General features: G+C 35.1%; 1 protein-coding gene across 3 annotated transcripts in view; it reads left to right on the top strand.

Moving 5' to 3' along the window:
• Positions 1-22,126, top strand: part of NIPBL (NIPBL cohesin loading factor) — a 206,014-nt gene that overhangs the window by 161,159 nt on the left and 22,729 nt on the right. For all 3 annotated transcript variants that reach the window (XM_070357633.1, XM_014481879.2, XM_070357631.1), the window contains 8 exons: positions 35-137; positions 756-854; positions 956-1,102; positions 3,005-3,139; positions 4,309-4,407; positions 5,587-5,640; positions 19,405-19,513; positions 20,975-21,111. In XM_070357633.1, the coding sequence (XP_070213734.1) occupies positions 35-137; positions 756-854; positions 956-1,102; positions 3,005-3,139; positions 4,309-4,407; positions 5,587-5,640; positions 19,405-19,513; positions 20,975-21,111 (883 nt within the window). The remainder of the gene's footprint in view (positions 1-34; positions 138-755; positions 855-955; positions 1,103-3,004; positions 3,140-4,308; positions 4,408-5,586; positions 5,641-19,404; positions 19,514-20,974; positions 21,112-22,126) is intronic.

The raw sequence follows: 22,126 nt of genomic DNA, 5'->3' as shown, positions 1-22,126 counted from the left end.
TAATTAATTATAATTTAATGACCTTTCGTTGCAGAATGAACTCTGATACTGTGGACTATGATGATGCTTGTTTGATTGTTCGATACTTGGCCTCTATGAGGCCGTTTGCCCAGAGCTTTGATATTTATTTGACACAGGTAAACTGGACAAGAATTTCTTATACAGTGATACTGATTTTTCTAATTCTGGAAACTTGTGTGTGATGTCTGTTCATTGTTGAGAACAGATATTTTTAAAAAATGATGAAAATAACATTTGTTTCTTTGTTCCATATTTGTTAAAATGTTTGTTCTGCATGCCTTTACCTGTTGATTCTTGTTTTACAGATAAGTGGATATGTATCTGTATGGTACAGGTAGAGTGATGGTATAGTTAGAGTGATTGATGTTATAAAAACAAATTATTCAGTTACCAGAATTATTATTTAAATGATACTAAGTATCCTTGATTAAAGTTAGACATAGAAAGTTTTCAGTGGGCCTACAGTTTCTTGCAAATGAAGCATAGCAATAAAAAACAGGTTTAATTGAGAATGACAGAAGAAAGGAAAGGCTATAAAGTATAAAACACCATACCTTAATGTTTTAAGTGAAAACTTTGGATCAGTATGATAACAGATCTTTTTACTTACATATATAAAAATTGAAGGAAAGTAAATTCGATATTTCTATATTTTTTTGCATGTTTTCTTTCTGTGTTTTGTTAAAAAGCTATATGTTCTAAAATTGATGAAAATGTTAATATTTGCTTGGCAGATCCTTCGAGTCCTTGGTGAAAATGCAATTGCCGTTCGAACAAAAGCCATGAAGTGTTTATCTGAGGTTGTTGCTGTAGACCCCAGTATTCTAGCAAGGGTAAAGAGGAACACAAATTATTCTTTTTATGTGACTTTTATATTCAAATTAAAATATTAGCTCTACTTAGTGTAAGTTATAATTTCTTTATTTTTCTTCAGCTGGATATGCAGCGAGGAGTTCATGGACGATTAATGGATAACTCCACTAGTGTCAGAGAAGCAGCAGTGGAATTACTAGGTCGATTTGTCCTTTGTCGACCTCAGCTTGCTGAGCAGTATTATGATATGCTGATTGAAAGAATATTGGTATGCTTGTTTTGTCACTTTTATTATAATTTATGAATATAATTTTGCCTTCCTAATATCACTTTTTAAAAATGTTAAGATAGAAAGGTAGATATCAATTCTGTATTTTTATCTAACCTAATATATAAACTGTAGCAACTTTCTAAAGAAGAACGTATTTCAAGAGGAGGGCTGCTTAATATTGTAAAGCACATCTTTGGTAAAAATTGGATTCCCTTTACCAGTTACTATTAGTTTTTGATTATGCTGATATACAAAGAGTAAATGATAGGAGCTACATGACACAGTTAAGTATTTTGGATAGGATTCTAGAGTAATTATAAATATATATGTATATAAACAGGAAGAATTATTTCAGTGAGAGCTATATATGGAATTTTGGTGTCTGACAGTATTTTTGGTTATTATGTGTATTTGCATATTTCTTTAAAGCTGAATTATGACAGACTCAGATACCTGCAAGCTAAATAAAGTCATTTGAGTTTTAAGAGCAAACATAAGAAATGCTATTCTAAGATATTCTTTTCTTCTATGGCATTGAATTCTGTGGCCCTGAAGTATTTCCTTGGAAATGAAAGGAAACATTGGCATTACAAAATATCTGTCGAAATTCCATACCACCCACTGCAGGGTTATTGACTTCTTCTATAACTCAACAGAGATTCATTAGGTACAGGATTTCGGTATTCTTAAACTGACAAGAATTTATCACTTTTAGCCCAATATTTAAATACTGTGGGACTGAGAGTTACAGATAATTTCATCTCCAACTAGCATAAAATCTTGATGGAAACAAAGAATTTTAAGGAAAAAGTAGAAGAATTTTTTCACTTTTAATGTCTTACTCTTTTCAAGAGTGAAGGACAAACAACAGGATTTTCAGGTATAATGAACTCTGACAGCATCTACCTTAGCAATATATCCTAAAATATTTTCATGTTTGCTAAACTACAAAATGGAGATAATTTTGCACAATGGGTATTCAGTACTTCTTACTTAAAGATGATTTAGTTATGAAAATCTGTTAAGTTAAAAATAGTACAGTTAACACCCATGTATCCACCACAATATTTCATCTCTATTTTATTTAGAGTATTCTCTAACTCTTTCTTACACATGCCACCATGACAGAGAGATTTAAAAAGGCAAGCCAGTCTTGTTATTTTTTCATGGTTTTGTTTCCTTTGATCTGTTCCTTTTTTCCTTATATTTGCTATAAATTATAAAATAGTGATACTGGTTTGAAAGATTTGTTAAACATTTTTGTTATATATACTTCATATGCTGTTTAAGTGCCAAACAATATCCTCAAAGTTTCATGTTTGTTACTCCATTTAATTTTGGCAGGCTTATATGCTCCTCTTGTGTTCAGTGCGATTTAATATTTTCCATATGTTGGATATTACATTTTAAAAGCAAAGACAGCATAATAAAATAACTCATATTTATAATAAGATTAATATAAATGTGTTTTAAAATATATATATGGACCATGTTTATCATGTTAATCGGAGAAGGTAATGGCACCCCACTCCAGTACTCTTGCCTGGAAAATCCCATGGATGGAGGAGCCTGGTAGGTTGCAGTCCATGGGGTCGCTAAGAGTTGGACACGACTGAGCGACTTCACTTTCACTTTTCACTTTCATGCATTGGAGAAGGAAATGGCAACCCACTCCAGTGTTCTTGCCTGGAGAATCCCAGGGACGGGAAGCCTGGTGGGCTGCCATCTATGGGGTCACACAGAGTCGGACACGACTGAAGTGACTTAGCATAGCATAGCATATCATGTTAATAAATGTATGTATACTGTTTCTTGGTATTTTCTAATTTTATTTTATCAAATTTCATACACCTTGGCATCTCAGTTTTTCTGACATTTAGAATATCTTTCTGTTCCTAGGATACTGGTATCAGTGTCAGAAAAAGGGTGATAAAGATTCTAAGAGACATCTGTATTGAACAACCGACATTTCCAAAAATTACAGAAATGTGTGTAAAAATGATTCGCAGGGTAAATGATGAAGAGGGCATTAAGGTAAGTTAAAAACATTGACTACTTTAAAAATTCATTTTTCATTAATGTTTTACATGTGTGTGCATGCTCAGTCACTTCAGTTGTGTCCAGCTCTTTGCAACTGTATGGACTGTAGCCCACCAGGCTCCTCTGTAGTCCATGGGATTCTCCAGGCAAGAATACTGGAGTGGGTTGCCATGACCTCCTCCGGGGGAATCTTCCCAACCTGGGGATCGAATCCAAGTCTCCTCTGTCTCCTGCAGTGCAGGCAGATTCTTTACTGCTGAGCCACCAGGAAAGCCCAAGTAATTTAAATGTTTGCTTTATATATATAAGTTTTGTTAATTATGTATATATAAAATCTACACAAGTAAGTCAATATTATAGACTATAAATTGAAGAAAAAGACATGTTTAGGTATTTTTTTTCTAGGTCCTGCATTAGTTAATAAAATCTGATCTTATCAAACCAATTTGGCAATTGTAATATTTAATGTCATTGTAGAGATTACATTGTATATAGGAAATTTATTTCAAATTAAATTGATTTTCAAATGGTATGTGCTTGGTTTTCTAAATTAGTAAATACTTTGTTGAAAGTTAGAGTTCATTAGTGAATCTATGTATATGTGATTGTCCCTATATTTCTTTTTTGGGTTTTGATTTTGTTTAGTTTTTTAACAACTTCTACCAAAGCAGCAAAAGTATTTTTTAGTTTGATCAAAAGCATTTAAGTGCATTATATCCAGAAGTTCTATACTAGACATAGTATTGTGTTAAGTCGCTTCAGTCGTGTCCGACTCTTTGTGACCCTATGGACTGTAGCCCTCCAGGCTCCTCTGTCCATGGGATTCTTCAGGTAAGAATACTGAAGTGATCTCCTTCAGGGGATCTTCCTGACCCAAGGATCAAACCCAAGTCTTTCTTACATCTCCTGCATCGGCATATTATTAACCCATTTAAAATCTTTGCCAAACTGAAAAAAATTTATAATTTTTATAATTGATCTTTTTGAAACTGAGGATGTCATACCAGAAATTTCAGGGTTTTATATATATATGTGTGTGTGTGTGTTTGTGTATATATATACACACACACATATACTTCGCTTTGGGCTTTAATGAGAATTTGGGATTAAGAATTTTGCCACATTTATTGTATTTATTAGTTTGAAATTTTTCTTTCTTCTAGAAATTAGTAAATGAAACATTCCAAAAACTCTGGTTTACTCCAACTCCACACAATGACAAAGAAGCAATGACAAGGAAGATTTTAAATATCACTGATGTGGTAAGGAAGGACTGAAACAAGGGTGATTCCTGTGGGTGCAAACCTCACTGAGGCCTGCCTTGTCTTATAAAGGGAGAGACAATAACAAGATATTTGGTTATCCTCTGATACTTCCCTTATTATATGTTTCTGGAGATAACTCAAGGGATGCAAATAAGATGAGAGTAGTATTTCTACCTACCCCCACTTTTTTTTAGCATCCATTGTCTTAAGCACTGATATTAAAATTCTCCAGACTCTTCCAGTGATTGAAAACGGAAAGGGAAGTGAGAAGTAGATAAAAAGATACAATAACACATGAATAGCAGCCTGAAATGAGACTGTAATTTCTACTTTTTCCAGAATACATGAATTAAAATTAATTTCATTATGTTTTATTATACACATAAACTATAATTTTTTTTGACCCAGAATGCTTTTCATGTTTTAGACTTAAGAATTTTTATATTATGGATTACATGATCATCTCTGTTTTACTAATGTCTTTAAATCTTCTACCTAGAAGGAAAATAAGAAGCAAACATTTGCATTTTTATTGTTTCAGACCTTACAGATTTCCTGATAGTGTGTGATTCAATATACCATTCAGAATACCATTTTTAATTTTGATACATTAAGTGAATATTTTGAATGGCTTCTAATATACTTTTGGAATAAAGTTCTTTAACATGGTAGATTATTGGCTCACTGAAAAAAATAGTTTATTTGAAAATAATTTTTTTTGAGTTCTAATCATTTAATCCACACTTTTTTTTTATTTTTCTTTTATTTTTCTTTTTATTTTTTATTGAAGCATAATTGCTTTACATAATTTTGTTTTCTGTCAAACCTCAACATGAATCTGCCATAGGTATACATATATCCCTTCCCTTTTGAACCTCCCTCTCATCTCCCACCCTATCCCACCCTCTAGATTGAAACAGAGCCCCTGTTTTAGTTTCCTGAGTCACACAGCAAATTCCCATTGGCTATCTATTTTACACATGGTAATGTAAGTTTCCACGTTACTCTTTCCATACATCTCACCCTCTCCTCCCCTCTCCCTATGTCCATAAGTATGAAAATAATTTTTTTAATTTAGAACTTTGAAAATTTTTATTCTTGAGACTATAGCATAGCAAAAGTATGTTTTAATGTAAATTTCTAATTTTGATAGGTGCACCATATTTTTCCCCTTAGGTTGCAGCATGCAGAGATACTGGATATGACTGGTTTGAGCAGCTTCTTCAAAATGTGAGTGTTTGTAGACTTCATGATTTGAAAGAAATTTTTCAGTTTTTTTTTTAAGTGTTTACTTTGTGGTAGGGAAAATTTATTTCAACATATTAGGGTGAATGTTTTGTTTAATACCCCTATTTAATCAGTTATTCAATTGCTTGCTACAAGTTTTCTGAATAAGTAATATTCTCTCTTCTCATCCTTCTAGATAATTTTTTAATCCCTTTAATCTAGATGATAGACATGAGATCTATAGATAGGTACATAGATTGCATTAAATATATGTTTACATTATTTGACATGTTTTAAAATATATAGAATGTCCTATAGAAGTATAGGATTAAACCACAATTAGTGTTCTTTAAAAATTTTATACATGGAAATATTTAGCTCCTTATGAATTTTTTTATTTAAGGATTTTCAAATAGAAGTACTCATTACCCAGCTTCAAAAGTTGTTAGTATTTTCCTAATATCCTGTTTATCTCTTTCCCACCCCCATCTATTTTTTTTTTTAATTTAACTTTCTTTGGCTGTAACACTTTTAAAGAAAATCCCATACTTTATATCATTTCACTCATAAATACTTTAATGTCTGTCTCTAACAGAGATGACTTTTTAAAAAAACAGAGTATCTTTGTCATCTGATTCAAAATAACTATTAATAAAATTATTTCCAAACATGTAATAATTATTCCATGTTCACATTTCCCTGATTGTCTCAAAAATGTGTTTTTATAGTTGAATTGCTGTTGCTTTGGTTGTCATGACTCTTAAGTCTTAGTCTATAAAAGTCAACTTTCACTGTTTCATTTCTCATGCTGCTTACGTTTTCCTGTGGAGTGTCCCATATTCTAGATATCATAGATCTCTTCTTTCTGGTGTCATTCTAGTGTTCCTCTGGCCACCATTTTTTTTTCTGTAAACTCTTAAGTTAGATTAGAGGTTTACTGATATTGAAGTTCAGTTTTCAGAAAACAGACAAGAATACTTCACAAGTGACGCTAAATATTGTTGCCTCACATCAAAAGGCACGTTATGTTTGGTTGTCCCATTTTCAGTGATTTTGACTGTGTTCTTAATCTTTCATAAAGTCTTTCATGATAGGTTTTGAATGATCATTACCTAGGTTCATTATTTTCATTACAAATTGCAAAATGCTGATTTTTTCCAAATTATTTTATTTATCCCATATTAATTGGCAGGGATTCTTCTTGAAAGAGGAATTTTGTCCTGAAAATTTAGTTACTGTGAAATACAGTTTGTACCAGAAAGGCAGGGAAAGTACTCTATTCTTTTCCGTTACTTACCAGTTTTCAGAATAATGAGTTTTCCCTTCAAATTGATTTTGTACCTTTTTGGTATAACCTCATTGCTCTTTTGTAACCTGATTACTTTCTGTCTCTACAAGATTCCCCAGATTTGGCTTGTACATTTTCTGTCCCAAATCTGAACTCAGCCATTTTTTCCTAAGAGCCCTGATTGCCTTTTGTGGGAATAATCTGGATGCTGTGAATATTCATTGCTAATGGGTTATCATAGCTTTGGACTTTTTCAGAGGATAGAGCTAGAAATATATATATTTATTTAGAAAGAAAAAATAAATTAAGAATTAATATTTTTAATTCAAATTTAAGACTATGAGATTCTGCTCCTTTTATTTTATTATTTCTTTTAGGCTAAAAATCTTATTTCCAAAGATAATTTCCTATTGCTGCTGCTGCTAAGTCGCTTCAGTCATGTCCGACTCTGTGCAACCCCATAGTTGGCAGCCCACCAGGCTTCCCCGTCCCTGGGATCCTCCAGGCAAGAATACTGGAGTGGATTGCCATTTCCTTCTCTAATGCATGAAAGTGAAAAGTGAAAGTAAAGTCGCTTAGTCGTGTCCGACCCTTAGCGACCCCATGGACTGCAGCCTACCAGGCTCCTCTGTCCATGGGATTTTCCAGGCAAGAGTTTTGGAGTGGGTTGTCATTGCCTTCTCCAAATTTCCTATTAGCTTTTCCCTATTATATTACCATTAAGATTACTAGATACATTTTAAGACTTTTTTTACATTTCTTTTTATCTATAGCTCACTAAACACATACCATTAAAAGTCTATCGTGAAATAGTTTTTTCTGTTTGATATGCCAACAATTTACTATCTGTTCTGTTTGTTTACTTTTTAATTTTTAACAGTACTTTTAGTTAAACTATATTTAGCAATATTTTTAATAATCAACCAAATTATTTTATTGAAACATAATTTATATGCATAAATGTTAACCAATTTTAGGTGTGCAACTTGACTAATTTTAGTAATTATTTACAATGATGTAAAAAATATCACTCTTAAAAAGTTTTCTTGTGCCTCTTTGTAGTAGTTGATCTTCTCCCCCAACCCTGGGAAACCACTCATTCACTTTTTGTCACTATATAGTTGTCCCCTTTGTAGAATTTCATGTCCAGAGAATCATACAGCATGTAGTCTTTTGTGTTTGATTTCTAGCAGAATGTTGCTGGTATATTGTTTTATTCCTTTTTATTGCTGAGTAGTAGCAATAGTATGGATGTATCATAATTTCTCTGTTAATTCACAAACTTACAGACTTACAAGTTGTTTCCAGTTCGGGCTGTAATGAATAATGCTGCTTGTGTGCATGTTCTTGTGAGGTTGGGTGTTTTCATTTCTTTTGGGTAAATTCCCATGGTTGTGATTACTGGGTCATGTGAGTGAGAAACTGCCAGGCTGTTTTTCCAAAATGGCTGAACCATTTTGCATTTCCACCAGCAATATTCCAGTTGATCCACATTCTCATCAATACTTGGTATTGTCAGTCTTTTTAAGTTTAACCCTTTGGTAGTGTTTAGTAATATGTTACCTTTAAAAAAATTTTAAGACACCTTTTTTAAGCACCCTCATGGTGTTTGCTTATGTTATCCAGTCTGTAACATCTTAGGCTCTCTTTATCAATCATCTTCCATTTTATAATTTTACATGATATATTTGATACCCTTTCCCCCATAAGTCAAATAATTAGCTGTATTATAGAGCCTTATGACCATCTTAGTTATGTCAACCATTCCAAAGGGGACACAATAATTTCTAGAAAGCTCTATACCCATGTTTCATATGATACTAGTATAGCTCTCAGAAATGTCCTTAGTGAAAAGAATCTAAGGTAATATTCCTATGTGTTATTGGCAGGTTGGAAGTAGATAAGTGAACACTAGATTTATAACTTCTTAGCTGTAGTTTTATACTCTTTATATCTTTACTCTCTAGTCCTCTTTTAAGCTCATTGCTCTTTCCATTCCTCCCTGTTTTTTGCTTTCCTACTTTAGTTTCTGCCAACAATTTAATTTACCAAAATGACATTGTGACTTTCTGGATATAGTCATTAAACTAGCAGAGTTTAGTTTTATGAAGTAAAGAACATTTTATTAAAATATTTATATAAATACACGATGGAGGTATAATCGCTCTTAGTGGTAATAAAAACACTGCATAAATTTGAAGAAAAGCTGAGGATACAAAGAAGGGACTACTGGAATTATCTTAAATCCTTGAATCAAAAATAATCAACATTCTTATTATTTCCACATGAGCTCATGTATACACATTGCCTTCTGTCCAATTTTAGATACGTCTCATTATTTTTGTGTTGGATCGACTTCATATAGATAGTGATTCCTAATTCATGGAATGTGATAGCCTTGGGAAGTTTTAAGTACTGCATGAAATAACTTCATATTTACATAGGCATCAAACTCTGTCCGCTGACTACATAATGTTAGAATGTCACATATATATATAAAAGTATACACACAAACATACACAAATTTTTTTAATGTATGGAAACTCGTGTCCCTTTTAACTTTTAATGAATTCGTGGTTTCTTTTTAATTTTTTCAGTAGTGTGTGAAAAAGTTCAATCATGAAAGTCCTTCCATTTTTTTTTTTTTTTTTTTCTAAAAAGTGGTTCAGTTAGTGTAAATCACTATCATAGCCTATAGTGGGTACACAAAATTAATTTTGCAATGCCATTCATTTTCATTGCTTATGTTCTAAGACTACAGCCCCCACTTTTTTTTTTTAGTTTACAAGAAAATGCAGGCAATGAAAAAACTTAAATAGCCTACATTTCATCTTTTCCTGGCCTTTGTAATCCAAAATAAGATCTGCCTCTTGAAGTTTACAATCAAATACTCTTATTGCCATCAATCAGTGAATGAATAGAAAAATGACTGTATCAATATTCATATAATTTGATAGTGCTCCACATCGTAGAAGCACAGACTGCTAATACATACAGCAGTATAGACATTTATTAAAGCACTCTGCAGAATGAAGGAAGCCTTACACAGGAGAGTACATATTCTGATACCATTTATATGAAGTTTAAGGAGAGGCAAAACTAATTTGTATTGAAAAAATTCAGAAGAGTAATTTCAGGGGGCCAGGGATTTACTCAGAAAGGATATGTATCAGTCATCTCTTCTAGAATATTATATTCTTCATAGAAGCAGAACCAACCAAATACTGAAAAAGAGAGACAGAGAAAAGATTTATTGTAGGAACTGTCTTGTGTGATTGTTTTTGTCATTTAGTAACTAAGTGAAGCCTGACTCTTGTGCAACCATGGATTGTAGCCTGCCATCCCAGGCAAGAATACTGGAGTGGATTGCCATTTCTTTCCCAAGAAATCTTCCCAATGCAGCGACTGGAGCCATGTCTCCTCCATGCAGGCGGATTCTTTACTACTGAGCCACTAGGGAAGCCCCTCACATGATTATAGAGCCTCTTAAATCCCGCAATCTGTCGACAAACTGGAGACCCAGAAAAGCCCCTAGTGTGTAGTTTGTTCTGTGTCCTAAAGCCTGAACCACAGAAGCAGATAGTATAAATCCCAGTTCAAATGTGAAAGAAGACCAGTGGTCCCAGCTCAGGTAATCAGAGAATGGTAGGATTCTTCCTTCCTCTACCTTTTGTTCTTTTCAGGCCCACCCACATTGGAGAGGGCAATCTGCTATGCTGAGTCCACCAATTCAAGTGCTAATCTCATTTAGAACTACCCTCACTCACCAACACATCCAGTAAAAATGTTTAACCAGATAACTGGGCATCCTTTGGCCCAACCAAGTTAACGCTTAAAATTAATCATCACAGCTCTACCCTTTGTTAACTTGGCACCCGTATATTGATACATCTCCTTATACCATACTAAATCTCCAAATAAAGACAATAACAAAGTCATGATTCTATCTAACATGATACAGTTATCCTGCATACAACCAAAAATGCACTAACCCCTTTCCCAGAAGAAGTCCTTGAGTAATGTTTACTCTTCTCTTGACATCCTGTAATTTAATTACAACCATGTCAGTTTATAATAACATTTAAATACTTTGATATGAAATCAATATACTTTATGTTCTGTGGTAAGGAAATAGAAGGTGGGCGGGAAGAAACACATTTTCTCACTTTCCCTCCCTCAGTCTCTCTCTTCCTGTCCCTCTCCCCAACTTGCGTACACATAACACACACACGTATTTATGACAAAATAAGCAGGAAATACTCATGACAAAGTCCTTGTATCTATAACTGATGATGTGGTCATAGCTGGTATTTATTACTAAGGGATGGCCTGTGGGATCTCTTGCGTTCCAAACACACTCTTACGTACCTCCACTGTGGAATATTGCACTAGTTTCTTCTTGGTGCCTGCATGTTCAGTTGTTTCCAACTCTGTGGCCTTTTGGACTGTAGCCCACCAGGCTCCTCTGTCCAGGGCATTCTCTAGCAAGAATACTGAAGTGGTTGCCATGCCCTCCTCCAGGGAATCTTCCCGACCCAGGGATCAAACCTTCATCTCGTAGCTCTCTTGGATTGGCAGACAGTTCTTTACCACCTGGAAAGCCCAACTCCTTTCTTTACTTGTTGATTCAGAGGCATAAAGAGTGCATGGTAGTTGACTAACAGTCTTTCAGTTCAGTGGGATTTTTGTTATGTCTTCTGGTACAAAAATTCCTCTCTCTGGAACCTCTCTCTAGGCCAGCAGAGCATAAAGTCACTGGAATGGAAGCAAAAATTTTGCTAATCACTCATATTAGCAAATGATTGATTAGCAAATTTGAGTGAGTGATGCCTTTCAAATTTCCACCTTTTGATTCCTGGACCATGAATCCTGGCTATAGACAAAACAGCACCATGTATTGGATGCTGATTCAGAGCATAGGAGCCTGCTGGAGAATCTTGCCCCAGCCACAGCAAGATATTGCCCCCTATCTGATGCTGTAACTGAGTTTGTAAAAGGCTGTTTCCACCTTCTGTCAAGTCAGCTGTTTCAGAATGGTGGGAAACATGGAATATGAGCATGGGCTCACTGCTGTACTTCTTTTGCGCTGAAGTGCTTTTCTTAACCAAAGCAGTTTTGTGTGGAGTTATGGCAAGAGGAGAAGAGGATGACAGAGGATGAGATGGTTGGATGGCATCACTGACTCAGTGGACATGAGTTTGAGCAAAGTCAGGGAGGTAGTGATGGACAGAGAAGCCGAGAGTGCTGCAGTTACAGGGTCGCAGAGTCAGACGGCTTAGAGCCTGAACAACAAATATTATGGTAGATAAAGTATCCTCTAAGTCCATAGGTGGTAGTTTTGGTAGAAGTATTGCATACAGAAAAGGCAAAAATATATCAAGAGTGCCTGTTTCAGTATGAACAAAATGCTGCCCCTTCCATGATGGAGGCAGCCTAATTGTAATCAACCTGCCACCAGGTTGCTGGCTGGTAATCCCTGGGAGTCATTCCATATCAGAAACTCAGTGTTGTTCTCTACTGCTGGCCGAGTGGACCATAGATAGTGTGGCCTTGGTGAGTAGAAGTCCATGTTGCTGAGCTTAAGTGTGACTTCCATCTCTGCCACAACACATAGTCTGTTCATGAGCCCGTTGGGTGAGGACAGGAGTGGCTGCAGAAAGAGGCTGTTACCTTGGAGAAGGTATCTGCAGAGCAAGTCGTCTGCTGAGGCCACCCTTTGGTGAACATTCATATGGAATATAAATATTTTACCATTCAGAGATGCCTCTTTTCCAGATTCCCTTGTCACCAACTTTGATCATTTGTCTTTCCAAGCAAAGTGAATGAGATGCACATCTTAAAGTTCTGCCCAATGGGGAATTTTTTTTCACCACTGTCCTTCAGGGATGTCCCAGAAAGGGGCTGTATTGCTGCACTGTCCACTTTTGGGTGATCCCTGCATGTTGTGTAGACCAATCTGTAAACCAGGGATATTCCCTGTGGTCAACTGAGGCCAGAGGTGCAGGCTGAGAGAAGGCAGTGTAGCAGAATGGGAACCATAGGCATTTTGGCCACTTTTTCATGTAATTAACTTGTGCCCTTCAGCCTGCTCTGGCCTAATCGTGTATACACCGCTTCCCTTTGATGATATAATGCTGCTTTACACACCCAACTTTGTGGCTTGGTGAGGCAGCCACCCGGTTTATGATTGATAGCTCAGAATGCATGATGATTTTGGTGGCCCATGGGTAGGCATTCAGTATCGACTAAGGCCAAGTAGCGTGCCAAGAGCTGTTTCTCAAAAAGAGAGTGGTTGTTCCCAGAGGGTGGCAGGGCTTTGTTCCAAAATCCTGAGGACTTATGCTGCAGTTCATTTATAGAGGCTTGGCAGAGGCTCCAGTCAGCAGCCATATCTGCCACTGACACCTCAGTGCTGCTGGTCTGTGGCATGAGTGACAAAGCAGCTAGCACAGCAGCCTGGACCTGCCTTTCCAGAGCTGCCTTCTCTTCTATGCCCCATTCAGCACTGGCAGCTTCTCAGGTCACTCAGTAAATGGGCCAGAATCATATACCCAAATGAGGTATAATGAGAATAATATACCCAAATAAGCCTCCAAAATTCAAAGAAACTCTCTAAAGCATTGAGTTCTTTTTTGGTTATAGAAAGGACCAAATGCAACATCTTCTTCTTTGCTTACAGTGGACATCACACCATGTCCCACACCACTAAGCCCCCAGGAATTTCTTCAAAGTAGAAGACCCCTAAATTTTTGTTGGATATATTCCCCACCCTTTCACATGCACATTCTATGAATAAGTCCAGTGTACTTGTTCCTTTTTGCTTACTATGTGCAGTTGGCATAATGTCATCAATGTAATGGGCCAGTGTGATGTCATGTTAAAGTGAAAGATAATCAGCGTCATACAAACTAAATTATAATGTAAGACTGGGGAGTTAAGATACCCCTGTGACAGTGCAATACATTTCTGGCCTTGCCAGTTAAAAGCAAACTGCTTCTGGGGGCTTTTGACAAGGATGAGGAAAAAAGGTATCTCCCAGATCATTAGCTGTACACCAGGTTCCAGAGGATGTTAATTTGTTCAAGCACTAACATCTCATCTGGTACAGGAGCTGCAGTTGGAGTCCTGACCTGGTTAAGCTTATGCTAATAATTCAGGGTCTTTTCTAATGAGTCGGTTCTTTACATCAGGTAGCCAAAGTATTGGAGCTTCAGCGTCAGTCCTTCCAATGATTTCTTTTAGGATTGACTGGTTTGATCTCCTTGCAGTCCAAGGGACTCAAGAGTCTTCTCCAACACCACAGTTCAAAAGCATCAATTCTTTGATGCTCAGCCTTCTTTATGGTCCAACTCTCACATCCATACATGACTACTGGCAAAACCATAGCTTTGACTAGATGGACCTTTGTTGGCAAAGTGATGTCTCTGCCTTTTTTTTTTTTTTTCCCTTTACTGTTATTTGCATTTATTTTTTGTGGCCTTTATTCCTGGGTCATAAGTTTTTGTTTCTTCACTTTCTTCTGGGATATCTTTTTCTTCTGTGCAACCTCCTCTTCTGGTTTAGGAACAGTCTGTTCTTTTTCAGTAAGGATCATCTCAATGTGGCAGGGAGAGCTCATGTAGGGGTTGATTGACTACGAGCTCTGTAAGTCCTGTGCCGCATCTCGTGGGCTTTGTTCACCTGGATGTGCTCAGTGACCAGAGATTCTGCGTCTAAGCCCTTAAGTTCCGCATGACTCTCTGCATTTTTGAGCATGTGCTGTAAAAATTCAGCACCCTTTTTGGGCCACTGATCCTGCATCCAGCCCTCCTGTTTGGCCTGTGCACACCTACCAACTCCACCACTGTAACAATGGAGTGGCACACATTGCTTCTTTAAAGTGACGTCCTTCAGATACTTGGAGGCTTTTCGGATATGCAAACCCTTTATGGCCTGGGCAATTTTCAGGAATGTTCTTAAAGTGAGCATGAAGATTTGAACCTCTTGATTTGGATGATTTTGTGGGGTTTTCTGGGTCGAGTGAATAGCGCATCACTTTTAGAGGTCACTGCAGCCTGCTTATCAGAAAAGTAATGTCTCTGCTTTTTAATACGCTGTCTAGGGTTGTCATAGCTTTTCTTCCAAGGAGAAGGCATCTTTTAATTTCATGGCTGCAGTCATCATAGGAAACCAAGAAAATAAAGTCTGTCACTGTTTCCTTTGTTTCCCCACCTATTCACCATGAATTGATGGGATCAGATTCCATGATCTTAGTTTTTTGAGAGTTTTAAGGCAGCTTTTTCAATCTCCTCTTTCACCTTCATTAGAAGTCTCTTCAAATTAGAATCTCTTCAAAGCAAAGAGACTCTAATTGCTCTTTGCTTTCTGCCATAAGGGTGGTATCATCTGCATATCTGAGGTTATTGATATTTCTCCCAGCAATCTTGATTCCAGCTTGTGCTTCATCCAGCCTGGCATTTCGCATGATGTACTCTACATGTAAGTTAAATAAGCAGAGTGACAATATACAGCCTTGACGTACTACTCCTTTGCTAATGTGGAACCAGTCCATTGTTCCATGTCCATTTCTAACTGTTGCTTCTTGACCTGCCTACACATTTCTCAGGATGTATATAATCATGTACAAAATTTTGGTAAAATTATGGATGGTTAAAGGCTATTGTGATGTGGTCTCAGATGCAAATGAAGAAATGCTGTTGGACAACAGAGAAAAGTCTGTCCTCGTAATTTGACGAAGCACTTGGCTAAATTGTGTTCCTTTTCTAGTGTTTGGTGAAGGGAAGACTTCAAGTGATGAAATTGGATGTTTAGCTGAGGAGATTTCTAAGCAAAGGGTTGAAGGTGCAGCTTGATTTCTCGTGCCCAAGTTTACAGTCAAATAGTGTCTTTGTCTCCATCAACCAGTGAATGGCTAAAGAAAACCTGATGTATCTATATAGCTAAATAGTACAGCATGTCAAAAGGAACAAACTATTGATACTTAACAGCAAAGTAGGTAAATAATAAAAACATTACACAAAGTGACAAGAGTCTTATACAGAAGAGTACAGGTTATGATTCTATTTATACGAAGCTCTAGGAGAGGCTATACTAATCTGTATGGAAAAAAATCAGAAGAGTGGTTGCAGGGAGCCATGGATCGAATGGAAAGGAACATGAGGGAGTTTTCAAAGGTGATGGTAATAATCTATATCAGTAGTTTTAAAAGTTAACAAGATTATCTGTGACTTGTTAGAAGTAAAATTTTAAGACTTTTGTCCAGATTTAATTAATCAGTAACTCTGAAGTTGGGGCCCACCATTCTATAGTTTAGCAGTCTCCAGATGATTCTAATGTAAGTTAAAGATGGAGAAAGTTTGTCCTCTATCTTGGTAGAGTGTTTGAGTTATAAAGGGTAATGCACTTAACAAAACTGGGCAACTGTAGATTTGTACATATCATTTCATGTAAATTTTATCTCAAAAGGAAAAGGTAGAGAGTATATTGATGTCTACAGCTTATTTACCCATCAAAAAGTTGGACAGAGATGTGTATATGTTTATACTATATATATTATATATGCATACATATATATGTACATCTGTGCATGCATATTGTGGGGCTGGTTTAGCATCAGCACGTGTGTGTATGATTTAACATTAAACAAAAAATAAGTAATCATATCAGAGGATACAAAAGAAATTGTTGATAAAATTTAATACCCTTGAATGAATAACGTCTAGTAAACTAGAAGTAAAATCTGACAGAGAATAAACTGTAAAACCTAAAGTAAAAATCATGCAAAATGGGAAGATGTTAAAAGACATCTCATCAAAATCAAGAATAGAAAATATTTATCAAGCATGTCAAGGTGTTCTTAAACCATATATGGAAAAGTAAAGAGTTGAAAATAATCATCACTTCTGAAAATGCAGGAGCACTAATGTGTCTTAACAGGTACCAGGACTTATTAAAGATTGAGTAATTAAGATAGCTTGAACTTTTCAATAAATGGGACTGGAACAAGTGGCTACCCATAAGGGTTGTTTTTTACTTTTTAAAAAAATTCTTCAACTCAGCAAAGAGTCCGGGCATGACTGAGCGTGCACACACACACACACGCATAGATTAAAGGAAATCTTTTAAACTTTTAGAAGACAGTATTTATGTGCGAGCTAAGTCGCTTCAGTTGTGTCCAACTCTGTGCAACTCTTTGGACTGTAGCCTGCTAGGCTACTTTGTCTATAGGATTCTCCAGGCAAGAATACTGGAGTAGGTTGCTATGCCCTCCACCAGGGTATCTTCCCGACCCAGGGATCAACCCGCGTCTCTTATGTCTCCTGTGTTGGCAGGCTGGTTCTTTACCTCTAGCGCCACCTGGGAAGCCCCAGAAGACAGTATATGTATTAATATATTTTTGACTTTTCTTAATGAAGGATTTCTTGAGTCCCAGAAAACCAGTAACCTGAAAAGACTGATAAATTTCACTGCCTTAAAATGAAGAACACTTGTGAATCCAGAAAAAACACACTAAGTGGGACAGATATTTGATACACATACAACTGACAAAGGAACGTTGTTAAAAAATATAAAGAGCTGCTTTCCTACAAACCAGTATAAGGCAAGAGTCTCAGTAGGAAAACAGGAGAAAGTAATGAGTGGGCATTTCATAAAGAAAAAAACACATGTGACTTAAGGTATTCAGCCTCATTCATAATATGGGAAATGCAAATCAAGACTCTTTTTAAACTTAGCATTATTTCATAGAGTTGAACATTCATATTACCCATGACCCAGGAATTCCATGCCAAGGTACACACCCGAGAGAATCTTACATATGTGTACCAGGAGACAAATAAAAATGCTCATTATGCCACTAAAGTTATAATTAACTTGTCTTCAGTAGAATGGATGAATGAATTGCAGTACAGACACAACACCTATTTTATAGTAGCAAAAATGAGTTAAGTAACAGTTTCATGCAACAACCTGGATTACAGTTAGTGACATATTAAATGGAAAAGGCCAATCCCAGAAGACTGCATCCAGCATGATACCTTTTAGAAAATTGAAAATCCAGCAAAACTAGAATAACTTTTTTTTTTAAGTGAAGAAATGGAAAAAGTTCTGATAAGTGGTACTTTGAAAGTGAAACAGGAAGATGGGATAAAGGAAGGAGCACATTGAGAAATATAAGTTATTGGAGATACTCTTAAGTTAGGTTCATAATGCATCATTATATTTTATTTTATAAAATATTCATTATATTTTATAATCAAAGAAAAGGGCGTATAACCAGTACTGGCAGTGTGTCATAACCCAAAATTTATGGTTAATACTTTTGTGTGTTCTTGATGTCTTGGAGAGCAAAAACAAGAAAGAGCCTGTTTTCTACCCCTTCCCAAAAAAGAACAAGGTAGCATATAATATTAATAGCTGCTTAAGGTTGAGTTACAGAGCAGGACATGGAGAACTTGCTGTTTAGAGCTAAAACTGGGTAAATTGAAGTTACCTTGATTTGATTTATTTCTTTAAATTGGAAGGAGTAGGGGAAATGTGTGTGATAACGTTATTCTGATTGCTATCAGTTGTAGTCATCCACACATCTTGTAGTGAAAGTTTAAACTAAATCTTCTCTGTCCTGTACTAGCCACGTGTGATTTTTCATTTCATTTGAATTTTTATTTATTTTTAATTCCTCAGTTATACTAGCTACATTTCAAGTGTTTAGTAGCTGCATGTGGCTTGTGGCAGCAATACTGTACAGCACAGATATAAAACATATCCATCATTGCAGAAAGTTATAATTGTACAGCGTTGGAACCCTTGACAGGAATTACACATTTTTAACTTCTTTAATAACCCAAGAATTGTATTAGCTATTCTTTATTAACAAAACAGATGTATCTTAGGTGACATTACCATTGACCTCTGATTATTAAAGATTGTATTTATTTTCCAGCTATAATTAGACTCATCTCTTTTCTCATATCATTATTTGTAGCACATCTCTATCAGTTGGTAAAAGATAACACAGGGAAGAAATCCAGCCTTGTGTTTTATAATTGCAGATTTTAAGGTGCAAGTCAGATGTAGTTACAGCTATTTTAAAAATGTCATTAACCCATAATAAACTTTTTTGAGAAATCAAGAACTTGAAATGATGAGGGATGAAATTCTAAGTCTTTAAAATCACTCAACTAGCATTGAGGGGTAATCTTAAGGGAAGGTCAGTGTTCTCATTTCTCTCATATTCTGCCTTAGGTTCTATACATAGCAATTTAAATAACTTCATACTAAAATTGTTTGGAAATATCTTTAATTACTGGTTATATTTTAAAATATTTGTTCTATATTTTTTACTTGTGAATTTGCATTTTCAGTATTGTTAGTAACCAATTGAAAATCTTATTACTTATGGACACATTTTGATGCATTTATATTATTATTGTCTAATGAATTATACTGGGATTTTTTTTTTCATATATATACACTTATAGTTGTTGAAGTCTGAAGAGGATTCCTCATATAAACCTGTGAAGAAAGCTTGTACTCAACTTGTTGATAACCTAGTTGAGCACATTCTTAAATATGAGGAATCTCTAGCTGGTAAGACATTTTATATATTGGTCATTAAGTTGATTTTATAAGATGTTAAAATACTTTGTGCACATTTCTTATTTTTGCCTCTCACTCTGCTTAGCCTAATAATTAACTACTTCACTTTTAAATGAACTCTGTTTTTTGTTGTGTTGAATCCCAGGTTATTGTTACGTTATAGTTGACTGGTATTATTTACAGCAATGTAATAGAAGCATGGGACTCATCTCTTTCACATATCTTTCAATAGAATATAATTTTAGATGTCATATGAGCAAGAATTAAAGTAAGTCCAGGGACTAATGTATGTAGGTAAATGTGCTTATCCAAAAACTGTTCAGTATCTTTCAAATTATATAAAAATTTCTATCAAAATGAAGTTAATTAGTATAAAAATGTTTTTAAAAGATTTATAGTGCCTTCCTAATACCATTTATAATTATATAAAATGTGCTTAACCTTGACCTAGAAAGATGTTAGTAATTTTTAAATTGACAAGTTTGTTAAATCTTTAATATTATATATTATCTATCAGTCACAAAATTGAAGTTATTAATGAAAATATAAATGATTATAAAATCATAAAAGTCATAATTGTTATCTATTGCTTGAAAGCACACAAGACTAACATTACTTCCCATCCCCTAATATATATTAATCAGGAACAACAGGCAGCCTCAGTCAATTTTCAGAATTGGGGGCCATTTACCTCTTACAGAGGTACCATTTATGGTAAAAATTGTTGATATTCTTTATATTTTAATGCAGTCTTTTTTATTTTTTCATTTTCCATGTTTACCTCTTTTTCTTTGTATCTTCTGTTCTGCTTCCCAGTTTTCCCCTTTCCTAGATTTTAAAGGTGATACTGTTGTCACTTAATGTTAAACAGTTGCTAATCTCCTCTAAAAATGCCCAGGAACTAAGACACATTGTATCTTCTAGCTAGGTACACTTTTCTCTTAGCTGAACAGCATTTACTTGTCTTAATACAGCACTGGTCCACTTATGCATCATTCCTGTCTTCTGACATTTTACCACAGCAGCATCTTTTTTCCCCAGTACCCTTAAACACAGTATCACCTCAGCTAAATTGTTTTTGTCCTCCTTTGCTAATTTCTTTCCCATTCTCATTTCCATGCATTTTTAGATACTAACCAATACTATGTTTATTCTCAGAATTCCATCTCTAAACTTCCCAACTTTGATTCTGCTTTTTACTTCAGTCCTCCTCCCCTTGATGTGAAACTTGCCTTCCAAAGTGCAGCCTTTTTGCCCTTTATCCTTAATACATGTAATTTTATATAAGATAGAAAGGCAAGAAGTCTAGTATCATAAGGAATGCTAATCTGTTGTATTGAGGCATGTACTGAATCTATTCAGAGGATAGTATTGAGTAATTTGAATAATATTCTGTATCATTTCCACTGCCTTGTCATATTTTAGTGTCTTATTTTCTGTTTGTTTTTCCAGACTCTGACAATAAAGGTGTGAATTCTGGAAGATTGGTAGCTTGCATAACCACTTTGTTCTTATTCAGCAAAATAAGACCCCAGCTCATGGTTAAACATGCCATGACTATGCAGCCATATCTTACCACTAAATGTAGTGTAAGTATAGAGCTGTCTGTCCTGTTTTTCTCTCTTATCTAAACCATGTAGTAACTATTTTAAATTTAGAGTTCGCATTGTGTCATCCACCTTTTCACTGACAGATGACAGTCATTTTCACTGAAAGATCAACTGGGTTATGTACTCAAATATAGGTTCTAATATTTGTAGCAAGTTATCTACAAACATCATTTTTCTGATGTATTATAAATAAATTTCAGGTTTCATCTCTCTGTAAGCTCCTCAAGTTAAACTCTCAGTAATGCTTAATAAATGTAACCATTGTTAGGACTTAAACAGTGAGTGAGCAAAGTTCTTGTCACTGAGAAATTTACTGTCATTTGGATTCTGGTTTTGCTTTTCATTTGTTATTTTTGATGTATTTTATTTATATAATGTGTTTATATACTGAATATGAAAAATAAAGGATCATCAGAGATGTTAGGTTTTTAAGTTAATATTACACTTGTTCTCCTAAAATCAAATGTGAAGATTAACTACTGCTTGAGTCAGATAATCCAGCAGTTTATATGACAGCGTGGTAAATTCAATGGCTTATTACAACAGTAAATTTTAAAATACTCTAAAAATCTATGAATGTAGTTAGTTTTTTACTTCCTATGTTCCAAGCTTCCTAAGGAGCTAATTTTAACTGTTTACTAAGTTTGTTTTGCTGCTATGGTCAGTTTTTTTGGTGATCTAAATTAATAAATTCTAGGTGAAAAACTTCAGGATGTCCTGAGGAATTTTAAAACCAGAGAAAAGTATCAGAAGATAAATACATTAAAAATAATATATAATACTTCTGAAACAACATTTAAGACAACATATTTCTGTCTTTAGGGCTTGTGTTAGATGCAGATATAAACTGATTAATATGTAATCTGTGACTAATAATAATAGTTAATAGTTTTTGAGCACAGTGCCAAACACTAAAAAATTTTGCATGCAGCATCTCATTTACATTATGAAGTTAGTACCATTATTATCCTGGTTTTACAGATAAGGAAATGGA

The sequence above is a fragment of the Bos mutus genome, chromosome 20 (assembly GCF_027580195.1).
Source record: "Bos mutus isolate GX-2022 chromosome 20, NWIPB_WYAK_1.1, whole genome shotgun sequence".
Classification (NCBI taxonomy): Eukaryota; Metazoa; Chordata; class Mammalia; order Artiodactyla; family Bovidae; genus Bos; species Bos mutus.
The sequence above is the reverse complement of the archived record's forward strand: the minus strand, read 5'-3'. Positions and strand labels throughout refer to the sequence as shown.